This window comes from Onychomys torridus, chromosome 11, assembly GCF_903995425.1.
Source record: "Onychomys torridus chromosome 11, mOncTor1.1, whole genome shotgun sequence".
In the NCBI taxonomy this organism is placed as follows: Eukaryota; Metazoa; Chordata; class Mammalia; order Rodentia; family Cricetidae; genus Onychomys; species Onychomys torridus.
Window position 1 is genome coordinate 3,486,653 of NC_050453.1, and position 16,447 is coordinate 3,503,099.

The 16,447-nt window shown below is 44.5% G+C and overlaps 2 protein-coding genes across 9 annotated transcripts in view; both read left to right on the plus strand.

Annotated features, from left to right (window-relative positions):
• The window catches only part of Rcor3 (REST corepressor 3), a 40,844-nt gene extending 32,598 nt beyond the window's left edge, over window positions 1-8,246 (plus strand). For 2 of the 5 annotated variants that reach the window (XM_036201861.1, XM_036201862.1), the window contains 2 exons: window positions 5,469-5,710; window positions 6,216-8,246. In XM_036201861.1, coding sequence (XP_036057754.1) covers window positions 5,469-5,710; window positions 6,216-6,560 — 587 coding nt within the window. In that variant the 3' untranslated portion in view covers window positions 6,561-8,246. Of the gene's footprint in view, window positions 1-5,468; window positions 5,999-6,215 lie in introns of those variants that run through there. The other 3 variants (XM_036201863.1, XM_036201864.1, XM_036201866.1) reach the window with 3 other exon arrangements.
• A 6,880-nt stretch (window positions 8,247-15,126) lies between these two features.
• Window positions 15,127-16,447, plus strand: part of Traf5 (TNF receptor associated factor 5) — a 42,878-nt gene continuing 41,557 nt past the window's right edge. For all 4 annotated transcript variants that reach the window (XM_036202704.1, XM_036202705.1, XM_036202707.1 and 1 more), the window contains exon 1: window positions 15,127-15,443. The gene's annotated coding sequence lies outside the window, so the exon portion shown is untranslated. The remainder of the gene's footprint in view (window positions 15,444-16,447) is intronic.

Here is a 16,447-nt window from a genome sequence, read left to right on the forward strand (position 1 = left end):
AATCTTTCTCCACATAGCACTTGAGGTTGATAGCTTTCAGGGGCAGAGTCCACCGAACCGAACAGCGTGGTTGGCTATACCGAGCTGCAGTCAAGGGAAGGGGGTGGGAAGGCTCCTGTGTGCGGCCTGAGCTGCTTATGTGCAGATAGCTCAAAAGTACCAAAAAAAATAGAAGAGAATGCTAATGCTTAGAGCCAAACAGTTCCTTCCTGCTGAAGCCTGTGCAGGGTTCTGTGATACACGTTTAGAAATTTACCTTTAAATAAGTTACTCTAACAGCACTTTGCATGGAAACATCCTTGCTCTTAGGATTTTGAAGGTCTTTCTAAAACAATGTGTTAATGCCTCATTTTTAGTTCTTTAGACTAAAATTATTTGGAATTTTTGTTTTCATTTTGTTTGAACTTTTTGTTTCTATTGTTAGTTCATAGAATAAAACAATATTTATATGTGTCTAAAGTAGTTGTTCTAGAAAGGACTAAAAGGTCTGTTTTGTCCTGTATGCCCACACATTTACATAAATAACCTAGAAGTGTATCTTATAAATAGTGTACTGGAGCAATGCCCTGAGTCTCACTGGTTGAGGTGTGTATATAACTATAGTGTCATTTTAACACGTAGACTTTGCTAATAAGATGCTACTTAGTAAGAATTTTTTTCTTTAATATTTATGATAAACTTAGATGTGGTAAATCTTTAACAGCCACTTCAGTATTGCAAAGCAATAATAAATTGTTTGGCAGGTTTTAATTTGTGTGGCACTTTATGTTCAGGATATTTAATACGTGTATGCTGCTATGACACCTTATGTGAAATGCTTTGTCTTGCTCATAATGTACTGTTACAGTGACCTAGAGAAAAGAGTGATGCCATTGTTGATCAGGAACTCAATCTGAGTACACGTCTTTAGTAACTCTTTTAAAACCAAAAAGCATAACAAGATCATTTTCATTCCTAGGTTTTAAATAGTATATCCAACCTTTCCTGTTGTTAGCAACCAATTGCTGACAGTTGAGCATTTCCTTTCCTTTCTCCCCTGGTGGAAAGTGGAACCAGGGATCATTCGGCTCTGGCAGGACTCTGTCTCCTTCTGTATCTTCCTTGTGTTCATTCTAGTCCTGCCGTGATCTCAGTGGTGTTCTTGAGGAGTCTGAGGGGACATCATTAGTGCGCCAGTAAGCAGCAAGAAGCTCTCATCCCATTTCCCCCCGTGTGCCTGGCCTTTTTCATGGGATGAAACGGTTATTGGCAATTGGCTATTCTCAGAAAAACATACATTTATGTGATAGCACAGGAGGAGTGTGGTGTGAATATTCACTCTTGTTATTGTAGTCTACTTCAGAAGTATGACCATTTCCTAGTGCTTAAAAGATTTAGCTCTCTGACCTTTATGCTATCTCAGGAAAAACAAAATTTTATCAAGATATCAGCTTTAGTTTTTAGTTTTCATTTTACCTGCTGTAGCTTCTAAGTCAGGGACTGGAAGAACTGTGTCCAGAGGGCTATGCCTGTGCATAGTCACCATCTCCTCTGTAGCTCACAGTGTTGAACCTGCAAAGAGAGGTGAGGTCGCAAATCTAGACATGCCCTTTTTAGATTTATCTCATAGTTAGAAACCCAAAACTAGAGTGGTTCATAAAGTAGAAGGCAGTTGGTTTGACCTTTGATTAAAAATGTAGAGATTAGTAAGTCTAGTGCATGAATAATCAAAAGCGGATGGAAATAGGAAACTTCCTTTTCTGTCTTAAGACATGCTTTTGATTTGAGTAGCCTTTGTGTTATAACAGAGGCTGTAAGAGTGGGCATCTTTGAGTCTGCCAGCCTCTGGCATGCTTACTTCAGATAATCATTCAAATTTCCCATTGCTTTTGAAGTGGAATTAAATTTACAGCATGGAAGGTGTGAGTACAGGACCCAGAGGGAAGCAGGAGAGAATGGAGGGGAAAGCTATGATTCAGACGTCACTGTCCAAATCTATCTCTTGGTTATTGAGAAGAACCACATTCTCAGAGGTTCTAGATGCCATACTCTATTTCAGAAATAAACTTTTGATAAATTTGTATTTCCCAAGTATATTAAACATATTAAATTTCTCCTCTAAGAGATTTTGATGTAAGAAGCAGGAGAAAGTAAGTGCCTGAAGTTCTGCTGCCTTTGAGTCCCTCCGCGCTCTGGGTACTTAGCTTTCTGTTGTCTCCAAACACCAGAAGCGGTGTCCATGCTCTGCTGTCTGGCTTTCTGAGTCCGTGACTGTCATTGGGAACCACTGTCTACATGCTCCTAGAGTGTGAGCGGACATGGTCCCCCAACTCAGAGTCTGGATTGTTCAGACACTGCCTGTGTCACTGTACTAGAAAGAAAATTACCTTTAACAAAAGAGAAACAGGAAATGTTTAAAAGTTTATGTGTAGTGGTGTATTTATATTGAGTAATGTAGACTAGTGATGGGAAAATGGGACCTTTATAAAACATGATGGTAACAATCCCTTGGTTCCATTTTTCTGAACTCCCAGACAAAATTTTTAAAATTTTTATCAAGGATTGAAAGTAGCTATTTGCAAGAACAAGAAGTTTAGGAAGTTGACTAAAAACAGTTTTTTCCTCTCAGGATTTACAGCTGTGGTTCTGGAGGGGGTCTCCAGATGTTTGCCCCACTGACCTTAGCAGAGGGACTTTCCATTCAGATGTGCCTTAAACCATTTGATGGATTTAACCATTGTATTTAAGTCCCTTGCTGAGGAAGCAATAGATTGCCCTGTTTGTCACAGACCACATGAAGAGGGAAGGCCACTCAGTGGCTGTGGTGCCACGTCTTTAGTCTAGTTGTTCCTGGCCACTGCCTGCACCAGGTTGTCCTCTGGCTGGCTGACGGAGACCCTTCTGAAGAAACAGTCCTGGAACACCAGCTGGCTGCTCACCATGATAGAGACCTTAGGACTTTCCTCTTCCATATAGTGTGCTGAAGGCTACTACCTTGTATAGATTTTTAAAGGATTCCATCTTCTAGCAAAACAAACTGTTGAGTCGTCAGGGAGTACAAAGATGATAAAGCAGCCCCTCATTGGCCAGAGAAGCGCAAGGCACAAGGACCTTGGTCCAATCCCTAGAACCAAGGTTAAAAAAAAAACCAGACCAGGTATGGGAATGTGCAGTTGTACTCCCAGTGCTGGGAGGAGTGACTGGCCAATCCCAGGGATTCTGGCCTGCCAATCCAGCCTACTTGGTGAGTTCCAGGACACAGGGAGACCCTGTCTCAGAAAACTAGGTGGATGGTACTTGAGGGACAACATCTAAACTAGTCCTCTGGTTTCCATAGGCACGAGTGCGCACGCGCGCGCACACACACACACACACACACACACACACACACACACACACACACCAAGCCACTGTGTGTGGCCACCCTAGTTTGAGGAAGAACAAGAGAACACCTTGTGATAAAGAAAATCCCTTTTCCTGGGCACACTGCACAGACTTCCGGCGCTGCTCTGCATTTTCACTGGGTTTTTCCACACCATGGTGAGAAACTCTGGAGTTTGTCAGAACACAGAAGCAAGCAGGGGGGACTGATGCAGTCACAAGGCAACCACAAGGAGCTTTGGCTAGTACAAAGCCACAAAACCAGAGGGTCTGCAGGGTAGTGAGAGCCCCACTTGGGTTCACCGTAACCATGCCTGGGTGAACAGAGGAGAGCCTGCACCAGAGTCTTCAGAAACACTGCACTCTCCTAGGAAGTAGTTTTCAGATTAGAGCCTTTAATTTTGCACGTGACAGGACTGATGCCAAAATCAGGCTTGTTAAACAAGAGAAAATTAAGGAGGAAGGGAATAGTCGAAAGTAATCAAATTCCGGGAGGAGTGTGTGTGTGTAAATTAAGTAGCCCTTGTGAAAATTAGTGCCGAGAGAGCACCCTGTCTGGCTTCTAACCAGTTCCCTTCTGTACAGCTTTCTTAAGGTTTTGTGTAGATGGCACCGGGCCCTTTACAGCTGCTGCTTCCTGAAGAACACTTAGTGGGGAGCACTTGAGTGTTAACAGTAACTATTATGGGTAACCTGGGATTTCTGTTGCCATATAATCCCTCAGTGTAACTAGGTCACTGTTAGAATTCATCTTGAACCATGAAAATCAGTTTGGAGTTAAAGAAAGTATACATTTATTAATGTTGATTCAACATTGTAACTGATGTCTGTGTTGGCATGCACGACTTTCCTTTAGAACAGAATATGAACATAGCTTATAAACCCTCTTCGTTTACAGTAGAATGTCAGACTTCTCATCCAGAAAGCTCTAAAGTAATGAGACTGACTCCCAAGCCCAGCTGGGTGAATTTATTTGGAGATATTTGTTCCCAAATTCTCAGTTCTAAATACGAGTAGAATTTTCAAGCAGAATCACTCCGCATTGTATTGGTATTTGGGTATTTCATATCAGTCAGTGTCAGTAGGAATATGGTATTTCTGGAGTGTTTGACATGCTTTATCTTACGTTCTCATCTTTGACTAAATGGTGTTTATCACGCCTCCTTTTTGTCGTCTTTCTCATCTCTTTCATGAATGATTATTTTCTGATATCAATACAGTTACCAAAGTATAAATCAAAAACTTTTGACTTGTATTTTGAGTCAGGAACATCTATTTTTAAATATGAATCCTTGTATCTCTTGGAATTCACCTCAATAGATTATATCCCATTTTAAGATCTGAACCACAATTGTTGATCTCAACCCATAAGTCAGCTACTGCCTTTCCTTATTCCTAAGATGTCTGGTAGCAGTGTGTGCCCTTCCTAAGTTTAAGGTGGTGAGCACAGACCTGATTCTCCCAGAAAAGAGCACTAGCAGTCCTCACACACAAGGTCTTTGAGCTGTTAGATGGAAGACCCTTTCCTTAGCCCACTGGATCGTGATAATTCTGATTTTATAATTTAATTACTTCTATTTGTTGGTACCTTGGTGGGCTAGGCAAGTAGTCATGGTGAAGTTACTATTAAGGCCCAAATTAAATTGCTTTTCATTATGCGGGAACCATATGACACACTCGTCCATTGAGGGGATAAAGAGATGGCGCCTTCCAGTCCAGTTTGTTCACCAACGGTGTTGCTCAAATTTAGGTGGCTGGCTACTAGGGAAATAAATGAATGTGGATTGAGGATGGAGCAGAGAACTCAGTGCTTTACAATAAATGGACTGTGTCAGAGTTCAAGAGAGGATGGGAGGAAATAACTGAGTATGTAAAAATGGTAAGTTTCCGATTGTTCAGTTGAGGCAAGTGGCCGGCTCCATGAAATGATGTAACTGACGGTTTTCCTCTGTGACCTTTAGTAGTAGTTTAGCCTGTCTCAGAACTGAGAAGTGAGCAGAGTTATCAGGAAGGTTGTTGGTTGCTGGTATGTGCGTGTGCATGATGTGTAGTACACACAGCTCTCCTCACCGACCCTTCACAGGTGTGTTGTCTACTTTGCTTTCCAGGTGTCCGCAGATATGGTAAAGATTTTCAAGCTATTGCAGATGTAATTGGCAACAAGACTGTTGGCCAAGTGAAGAACTTCTTTGTAAACTACAGGCGTCGGTTTAACTTAGAGGAGGTATTGCAGGAGTGGGAAGCAGAACAAGGAATCCAGGCTTCTAATGGTGATGCCTCCGCTTTAGGGGAGGAGACAAAAAGTGCTTCTAATGTGCCGTCAGGAAAGAGCACTGACGAAGAAGAGGAGGTGTGTTTGTGTCTGGAGTATGAGCCACTCTGAGCTGAGGAGTCACCTTGTGTGTGGTGTTCCGTGAGGGTGATCTGTGAGAACTAGTACCTGAGCATGAGGCTGACAATACACTTCCTCAGTGATGCTTCTCTTGTGACTGCTGAGTCACAATGACATGCCGATTTCTGGTCCTAGCAGAGCGGAAAGTGTATTATTTCTACTGTTAAGCTGTTTACTAATAAAGATGTCCATTTGGTAGCTTTGTTGGGTTTTTGTTTGTTTTGTTTGGGGTTTTTTGTTTTGTTTTGTTTTGTTTTGTTTTTTGGTGGGGAAGGAAGGGTTTATGTTTTGTTTTGTTAAAAATAAAAGAAAGAAGCTTGGGCTTCCAATAAACACTGGTGTTATGTTTTTGTTTTGTTTTTATTTGTTTTGTTTTGTTTTTCCTGTGACAGCCCGAACTATATTGTACCAAGTTTGTTAGGACTTAAACCTCATACATGTATTTTTGTTTCCTCACCTCTAGGCACAGACCCCACAGGCTCCTCGGACTCTGGGTCCATCACCTCCTGCCCCATCACCCACTCCAACACCAACAGTCCCCATTGCCACTCTGAACCAGCCTCCACCACTTCTTCGTCCAACACTGCCTGCCGCCCCTGCGCTTCACCGGCAGCCTCCTCCACTCCAGCAGCAGGCTCGGTTCATCCAACCCCGGCCAACTCTCAACCAGCCTCCACCACCTCTCATTCGCCCTGCTAACTCTATGCCACCCCGCCTAAACCCAAGACCAGTGCTGACCACGGTTGGTGGTCAGCAGCCACCATCACTCATTGGAATCCAGACAGATTCACAGTCCTCACTGCACTAAAAATCCAAGTGGACAAGGTGGCAGTTCTCTTTCAGCCATCGTTACCCCCGTACTCACCTGCTCCAAGAGGAAAACATCCTTCCTAGATACTGAGGCTGCAGACCAGTTCTGTGGCAGGGGACTAGAGTGAGTGGTGTGACACCCAGGGAGCCTCCTTTCCAGTGTTCACCAGTGGGATCTCATGGGAGGAAAAGGATTCTATATACCAAGGGGGTTTTTGTTTATTTTCACTCTATTTATTTTGTTGAGGTTTCTTATTTTCCTGCCACTTCTTACTCAAAGCTGTTAGTACAAAAATATTGACTTAAGAATTATAAAAAACTCCTTAAGTTCCTTAAGGATTTTTAGCTTTTTGCTTTTTTCTTTAATTTAAATTTTTTAAAAAAACACACTTTCCTATGTTAGGAGTGCAAGAATAAATAGCCTGCATTTCAGATTTTGATATGTTCATATTCATATTTAAGAAATTATAGCTTCATAACCCTTTTTTCAAAATATGTTGCTTTTTTTCTAAAGGAATTCTAATATATTCCTTTAAAAGAAAGCAATTAAATCAATTGCAAAGCAATTATATGAAATCACAAAGAATGTATTGGACCTGCTAATCCTTTAACATAGTTTGGGGTCCTAGCTCAAAGTCCTTGTTTAAAGGTCATTGACCCTGGTGTCTATCAGTAATAGAGGTTTGGAATCATTTACTTGCAGAAAAAGGACTTAAAATTTGGTGGGAATATAGTGTTTTTAAGTTCTTTGAAAATGTTAATTTTGAAAAAAAAGTTTCTAAATGCTATTCGCTTCTAGCTAGTCTCTGCCTGTGTTGGGAATTTAGAACAGAATATATTTTGTCAGTTATGTAGAGATGGTGGCTACAGCAGCATTTATTTACAGTCTTATCTTCCGAACTTAGAGTTGCCCTCATACTCATTAGTAAGGTCTTCATTTAACATGAAGGGTGTTTTTCCTTTGTTGATGAATCTCTCCTGTACACTTGTGCGATTCTCGCAGCCAGCCTGTGCTTGTGGTTTCATTTACGGTTGAATCATCAGCACCCTTCACAAGATGAACTTGAAAGTCTGCTGTGTTCTTGCGATAGTTGTGCCGTTAACTAAAGTACTGAGACCCATTTGTTTTAATTTGGAGAAACAGACTGAGAGTCTTTTTATTCCAACATAAAATCATTAGCACCTACAAAGACTACTTTACAATAATAGCATTTCGACAGTGTGTTCCTGATAGTTTTGATAGAATGATTTCATATTAGAAGCATGGCTTGTTGCAGAGGGACAGATTGCTAGTGTGGCAGGCTGCCCACATCAAAGGGATCATGCATTTCCTAAGTGATGGGAAAATAGTCCCTTTACGTAAAGGCTCCCCAGCCTTAAGGAGCCCTAGATTTAAAGTCATTGGTCAGTTTTAACTTTCAGATTTCCCTTCAGAAGGTCCCTCCCTTCAGACGTAACTGAAAGTGGCCTGCAGGAGAGGCCCTTTTTTCTCATTGGATCACCTTAATCGTTTATGCCCCATATAAAATGTAACTGATTTAAAAGTAATATTAAAGAGTTTATACCTATTTTTACTTTAAAAGCCATGAGAGACGGTTATGTATTATGAACTGTCTAGAGCATTCTCTTTGAAGCTCTTGTGTGTGTGTGTGTGTGTGTGTGTGTGTGTGTGTGCATATTCCACCTGGACAGCTCTGATTGGTGTGTGTGTGTGTGTGTGTGTGTGTGTGTGTGTGTGTGTGTGTGCATATTCCACCTGGACACCTCTCATTGTCTTGTCTCCTGTCAGAAGACCTGCAGTACAGTCGGGGGAAATGTCAGTGAGTCCGTCAGCACCCTTTGTCCAGATGTTCAGTATCTTGTGATTCATTTAAAATCTGCTCTGTCCCAGACATGGGCCTCGGTGCTGTACCTGAGGGATGTGTTGCAATTTTACTCACAAACACAGAGCACACGGCAGGAAAACCGTAGACTCATTCATGATATGACACATGTATATAGTGAGATGTCTTTATTGTGTGCTTTGCATACTTTGTAAATAATTTGCACGTCATTATTTTCCTTTCTGTTGGAGCAGTGTTTGGCCTGGAAGAGATATATGCTTGCCGCTTAAAGGATTAAAGATTTAAAGGTGTCTATGTCTTCTATTTTTATATGACCTTGTGTTGTGTGAGAATTTAGGGCCTCTTCACTGTGAAATTCTAAATACAGGTTTTATATATGTAAAAACAAAGCCTAGAAATCTCTTAATGACCATTTTCGTTCATTCTGAAGTTACCTTTTTTGAGAGATCTACACCAAAGTGTTTTTATAGCATAACTAAAAATAAATCACACTGTTGCTACATCTGTTAAAACTAATGAAAAAAGTATTTAATTCCAGTATGGAAATAATGGTAATATGGATGGAAACAAAGGTAAGTTATGGTCAAGGATAAACTTACAATTGAGTCAAACAGAACATACAAGAAAATGAAAGAATGCAAAATTCTTTCTTAATGTGGACCTCCTTTAGTTAGTAATAGATGTAGGGGGTAAGCCAGGAATAACAGTTGTTATTTCTGAAAATATGAAGTACTCTGGCTAAAAGTACACAATTCAGTTATTAGGTAGGTGTGCTATATTAATGTTCCCTCTTGTCCCTTAAATATTCTTAGTCCTGGATAACACGGGGACACCAGGGCCCTCAGAAAGATGGCAGCTCAGGATTCAAGAAGACCTGCCTTCTCTGTGCGCCTCCCCAAATAAGTGACAGCCACATTCTGATTGCAGGAGACAGATGAACAAGAAGCCAAAATGTGTTGGATTTTTTAGCTTAGCCCCTTACAGTCACCTAATTGTAGGGTGGTGGTATCTGAGTGCAGAGGGAACCCAAGTCGAGCTTCGGAGCCTTGCTGTATGAGTTCAACAATCTGTTTCATGGCCACTAACCTATGGGAGTACATAGGATCTATAACCACATTTTCATATAGATGCAGGGTTACTAGAGTGGCTTACAGGCTGGGTTTGAGTAGCCCAATGTCTCCTGACAGAAAGGCCAAGGACCCATAGTCACAACACAGCATGTCTCCACAGCCCTGACCTGCCTCTGGAGTCCAGGGGATCTCCTGGAGAGCTGCTGGTCTTTCATTGGCATTGGAATCCCAAAGAAGTAGGTTCTGATACCACTGAAGGAAGGCCTCAGCAGCAGGAGAGCTGAACTTGCCAGCCAGAGTGGGGTCAAGCAGGAAAAAGCAAAGGAAAACTTCTCCATTTAGGTGGCTTGCCATCAGAAGGCTTGAGGCATGTTGAGATGGCTCTTCCCAGTCAAGAAAATCTGTCACAGGTGTGGTTAAGTTGACAATGAAGACGAGGCATCACACATACAGTTTACCCTAACTTCATCTCTATCAGTCCCTCAGTGAAGGGACATGGCTCCTGGGGTCTTGTATTTGTGTTTGTTTTTTTTTTTTTAATTATCACACAAAGTGTTGGGTGTCATGGCATCATCAGCCCCCTGTCTTTGGCTCCCTTCCCCTTTCCTCAGCATCTCTTACCCCTGAAGGCTTCATTAGAAGGCTTCATTAGAAAACAATGAAGGGAGATAGTCGTTGGCGTTGAGGTTTTTGCAAGTTGTCATTAACAAACTTATTGATGGGGACAGGTCTTCCTGATGTGACTTCTTAGGACTCTGGCAGGAGTGTGTGTAAGCATGCCTGTAAGGGTCTGCACTGGTGAATGCAGTGCTGGCAGCAGCCAGATGAGGGCCACTGGAGCTGGAGCTGCCGTGGGGGGAGCTGGGAACTGAACCTGGGTCCTCTGGAGGAGCAGCCGTTGCTCTTAACCACTGAGCCATCTCTCCAGCTCGGAAGAGAGTATCTTCTCTCTGGTTACATGAGTCTGGGAAGATCTGCCTGCTGCCTGTCTTTTGTAGGAGTCAACCCACCGACAGGCAGAGCTGAGGGCAGTCATTTGATGGAATAGAAAGGATCATCTGTCACTGGTCAGAAAACCTATGGATGTCTGTGCAGCACACTTGGTAAACCAGTGAGTGTTTATGTGCCAAGCTTGCTTTCCAGCGGGAAAGCTTTCCGTTGGCTTGCTGCTGTCCACACTTTCCAGGCTTTTCCACGCGCTGTAGCCTGTAATGGGGTTTAAAGGTGCGGTTGCAAGCCCAAGGAAAAGATGTTTTCTCCTTGTCTGGTCACATCTATCCTTGTCTGGTCACATTTAGGTGATTGGAAGTATGACTCTTGTCCTCAGCTAACACGACCTCACCAGTCTTGCTGTGCAGGGCGAGGGAAATAATGCGTTTGACCAGCAGGTGGCAGCCCTTCCTTCTTCAGCTTGCCCTCAAGTTGGCGGCCCAGGCTACAGTCACTCAAGTCAATTCAACCACTGGTTGTAGGCAACCATAGACCGTATAGAATCAGATGTTTGCCCTTTCCTTCTGCAGAAAGAGTTTGTGTATAGTTTTCAGCCATTCTCTTTGTAGGCCAATCTAGTTTAAGGACTAGTAAATTAGTTTACTGTTAAATATGATGTGGAAATTAATATATTTTTAAAATAATAAAACTCAAATTTGCCTCTGTCTTAAGGCTGTTTTGCTTGAATTCCCACTCACCACTGCTTGAGCTAAGCTTGAGGCCCAAACCTAACTTCCTAGGTTCATCTTCCACCTCTCTCAGGGTTCTGTGGTTTGGAGAAAATTGTTCAATTGATGAGTTTTCCAATCTGTAAAATTATGATTAAGTGAGTGTGTAGTCTGAATAAGAATGGCCCCTATAGGGTCATATATTTGAATGCTTAGTCATCAGGGAGTGGCACTACTTGAGAAGGGTTAGGAGGAGTGGCCTTGTTGGAACAGGGGTGGGCTTGTTGGAGGAAGTGTGTCACTGGGGGTGGACTCAGGTTTCAAAAGCCCTAGCCAGGCCCTGTGGCTTGCTCTTCCTGCTGCCTGCAGATCCAGATGTAGAACTTGCTGTGGGATATTCTTCTGTACACTGTGAATAAGTGTTTCTCTCATTAGTTGATAATAAAGTTGTTTTGGCCTATAGCCAGGCAGAATAAGGCTGGGTGGGAAGGCCAAATGGAGATACAGGGAGAAGAAGGGTGGGGTCAAGGCAGTCACCAGCCAGATGCAGAGGAAGCAAGATGAAAAAGCCATACTGAGAAAAGGAACCAAGCCACATGGTTAAACATAGATAAGAATTATGGGTTAAATTAAGTGTAAGAGCTAGCTAGTAATAAGCCTAAGCTAACAGCCAAGCATTTATAAGTAATATTAAGCCTCTGAGTGGTTATTTGGGAATTGGTGAATGGGAGAGAATCATCCATTTACAAGACTTCTCAGTACTTCTCTCCCACCGTGTCTGCCTGTGTCCCACCATGCTTCCCACCATGATGATGATGGACTGAATCTCTGAAACTGTAAACAAGTGCCAATTAAATGCTTCTTTTATTAGAGTTGCTATGGTCATAGTGTCTCAATAGAACACTGACCAAGACTGTGGGTGAACATGGAGCCAGTGCTGGGCACACTGTATACACATACTTAGCCTCAGGAAATGTGTTTTCAGCTGCACATTCACGTTTCTTTCCCTCTTTTTTGTCTTTTCTGAGACAGGGGCTCTCTACATAGTCCTGGCTATCCTTGACTAGGCCAGGCTGGCCTTGAACTCATGGAGAACTTCCTGTTTCCCCACTGCAAAGATTAAAGGCACCTGGCTTTTTGTTTTGTTTTGTTTGTTTGTTTGTTTTGTTGAGACGGTCTCTTGCAGCCCAGGCTGTTCACACTTGCTTTGTATCTGAGGCTGACTTGAACTCCTGATCCTCTTCCCTCTGCCTCCTGAACACTGTGATTACAGGCTTGAACCACCACATCCCGCTTTATTTCTTATCTATGTACATTTATGTTTTGTCCTTCCCATATACCTTCATGAATGTTTATGTTTGGTTTTGCTTTGTTTGGAAACAAGTGAGGGTGTCAAGGCCGGCAACAGGGCCGTCTGTGAGGAGGTGAGAGTGAAGACTTGGTTCAGATTGACCTCGCCAACGTGGCTCAAACCCAGGGAATCTGATGCCAGGCAGTTTAAGGTAAGCATAGTTCATCACAATAGAATTTGGATAACAGTTTGCATGCAACAATCATTCCCATTCTGGGTATACAATAAAACTTAAGGTGTGACTACCCAGAAATTCATTTACAAAGTACATGTGACTATCCAGATGGGTTTTATAGCTAAAAGGCACATAATCTGGTGTGATCTCTGACTGAGATAGCATAGAAGTTAGTAGGCTATAAAGTACAAGTGACATCTCCCCTAGGGATGTCTATTAACTGGAAAATAAGGGTCTATCTAGTGAGGGGGGAATCTGGGATAAACATTTTAGGTGAGGTCTGTCTCTACAGCACAAGGTGGGTGAGGTCTGCCTCTACAGAGAGCAAAAAGATCACCAGATCATTAACAATAACTACACCTGCCTTCTGGACAGAAAACAAGTCATTCCTTCTTGAAGGAGAGGCCCCTGCATGTCTAACATCCCTGTTTTCCCTAGTGCTCTGGGCACAAGGACTTTTGTGCTCCCAACTGACAAGGTCTTGGTGTAGCCCAGGCTGCCCTTGAACTCAGCAATCCTGCCTTAGTCTTCCAAGCAGTGAAATTCCAGGCATGAGCCCCCCTGCCCAGCCACCATCAGAATTTTTAAGAAAGGCTACATGACCTTCTTCTGTCTGGGCTGCACCCCAGGGTCTGTGTCTGATCTGTTAGTCATCCTGCCCATGACTCTGGGATCAACAACGGGAGCTTCTGACTACTACCATGTCAGCATTACCAACACTGGCTGCTCTTCTGGAGGTCCTGGGTTCAATCACAACACCCACATGGTGGTTCACAGCTGTCTGTAACCCCACTTCACTCTTCTGGTCTCCTTGAGCACCAGTAACACACAAGGTTACAGACATCCACGCAGGCCAAGCCTAAGTCTACTATGTGTCCTCATTTAGACCTGTCTGTGGAGTCAGGTGGCCACCATTTGATAAAGATTTACTCTGTCCCAGCTTGGGATTTCATCATATCAAAGCCTTGGGTCTCCTTTTTGGAACAGATTGCTTCATTCAGTTGGTTAAGAGAGGGAATCATAGCTGAGCATAGTGCCAGTGACCAGGCATAGATGCATCGTTCATACTATACAATGATCTTTCCAGTCTATACCATCTATGTTTCCTACAGTGTCGGTGGTAGCTTGAAGGAAAAAGACCACCAAAGGGAGTGGCACTGTTAGGAGGTGTGGCCTTGTTGGAGTGGTGTGGTCTTGTTGGAGGAAGTGTGTCACTGTGGAGGCAGGTTTTGAGGTCTCATATATGCTCAAGCTACACTCAGTGATACAGTTCACTTCCTGCTGCCTTTGAATCAAGGTGTAAGAACTCTCAGGTCCTTCTCCAGCACCATATCTCACCTGCATGCTGCCTTGCTTCTTGCCATGACAATAATGAACTGTAAGCCAGCTCCAGTTAAATATTTTCCTCTATAAGAATTGCTGTGGTCATGGTGTCTCTTCACTAGAACCCTAAGACAGGGTCTAAACACATAGGGTTATATCACCTTGCAGTAATGTAAGGAGAGGTGGGAAGTAGGGCATATAGATGTGTGGAGGGACAGAAAGGAAGACTTCCGCTCAGGACAGGAATGCAGCTCTTTCAAAAAGTAAGCTGATCCAAAGCGCCAAAGCAAGCCCACAAGCCATCTTCCCACTGAGTGTTTAATCTCACTATCCAAAGGTTAGCATCTGGATTTCCAGCTCCTATTGGCTGCTCCACCAGACTCCACATCTGCTCCTTAAAGTTGCTATCCAGCTACAATGCACACCTGTGTCCACTCCAAAGTACCTAGTACCCCCTTCTCTTAATAATGGGCAATCGACACTCAGATTAGCTAAGTACTTCCACGGTTATCTGACTTGGGATGCTAGCCCATTTCGTTTATATAGGCTGAAATGATTGTGAACGTGTGGAGCAAATGAATTGTAACAGTCCTGTGTTTGGGAGTTGGGAGGCCAGGATTCAAGTTCTAGCCTTGGGCAGATCACTCCAGTCACCTCTAGATAGCTCTCATAGTTCAGGTGGCTCTGAAGACCAGGAGAGCTGTCTGGGGAACTTTTGACAGATGAACTCTAAGTACGACTCTGAGAGACAGCTAATGTTAGGCTAACCGCAGGACGAGGGCTGGCGGTGGATTTGCACTGCTCTGCGGGAAGCTCCTGGAAGAAGTGTTTTGAGCCAGACTTCTGATCTTGAGCAAACGCGTCTACTCCAGAACCGGCAGGTTTGGGAGGCCGGCCAGAGGCTGATTGAAGAGCGAAATGCATACAGTTCAAAGGCACATGAGGTTCTGATGGGCCTAGAAAGAGAAGGCTAGGCTTCTAGGGCGTGGGTGACTCTCAACTTCCAAGGGGATACTTGGCCCAGCTCGTGGGAGCTCCGGCCCGCCCCCAGGGCCTCACACCCCGCCTCTTGGGCACCGTGACCACGCCCCTCCGCCCGGGCGCCCTGACCACGCCTCCATTCTCGGCCCCGCCCCTCCCGGAGACCGCGGCTAGGGCTGGACGGCGTCTGCAGCTGAGGCGTAGCAGCCCTGTGCCTGCCGCCGTAGGGCGCCAGCGGTGCCCCTTGAGCCCCACTGGTGGCGAAGGCCGGCTGAGCGGACCGTCCCAGCTACTCTGAAACCGAAAGCGGCTCAGGACGGCGGGCCGGAGGCGACCTGGGACACCCGCGCTCGGTCCCCGGCCCCTATGAGAGACTTTGCAAGCAGAATTCGTTAAAGCGAGCTTAATGCCAGGGACGCAAACTTGCACCGGTGCTATAGCGCGTGCTTGTTTGGAGACAGCACCCGACTTTCCAGAAGGTGAGTTCTAGGTTTCAGCCCACCCAGGTGCCTAGAGGTGGGCACCCAGCAAGGTGGGCGGAGACAGTTTTCACACCATTAATGGCTTGACCTCCTTGCCAGCCAGCTGTGGGGTCTGACAGTTCTGAGGACTCTTGTTGCAGGTCCCTCTGGGCCACCCTGGTTGGCTTCTTTCTTCCTCAGCCTCTCCACTCCGGCCTGCTGACTTTCCATATTTGGCTATTTCAGATTTACTTTGTTGAGAACTCGGTATCTCGCGGCGGCAGGCACTGGGCTCGTTGGAGTTCGGTTGTGGGCTAAGGTCGGTGAAATGGGGAGAGGCTCCCTTCTCCTCAACCCTCCACAGCCTGTGAGCAAAGCACCCAGCCACCAGCTTAGTGTAGTAAATACTGGGCATAGGTGCGGTGTGAAAACTGGATTGGGGCCGCCAAAGAGGATGGTTCCTTTTTCCAGGAATACATGCATTTTTAAAGTGTTCGGGAAGACTTAAAATGCAAAGAAACTGGTTAAATCATTTCTGAGAATAGAACTGTCTGACGTGCAGCCCAAAGCCAGGAGTGTTAACACGACTGAGGTTCTGAGTGAAAACCTGCCGCCTGGGACAGCTGATTTGGACATAAAAGGCAAAAAGGACGGCAGGAAAGATGATGGTCGGAGAAGCCTAGGTTCTGTTCATGTGGTGAGTGCAGGAAATGGTCGGCCAGCTTGTGGAAAGGGGCTGTGAGAGAGAAGGGTGAGTTTCTCAGGGTCCCTGGCTGAGGCTTGTGGTGTGGGAGAAGCATGGCCAACGTCAGCAGAGAACCCGTTGGATGTGGGTGGATGACATGGGGGCCTAGCCACCGGGAGTAGGAGCTTCCGTGTCCTGGGTGTCTTGGGGGTGACTTAACAAGGTGGGGGAGCCAAGGCCTGTGAGTCAGTCCCGTTAGACTAGTGGGAGAAACAGGCCTCATGTAGTTAGAACCTCCGCCTTACTGAGGGGGCCTTGAAGAAAAGGAGAGCTGCCT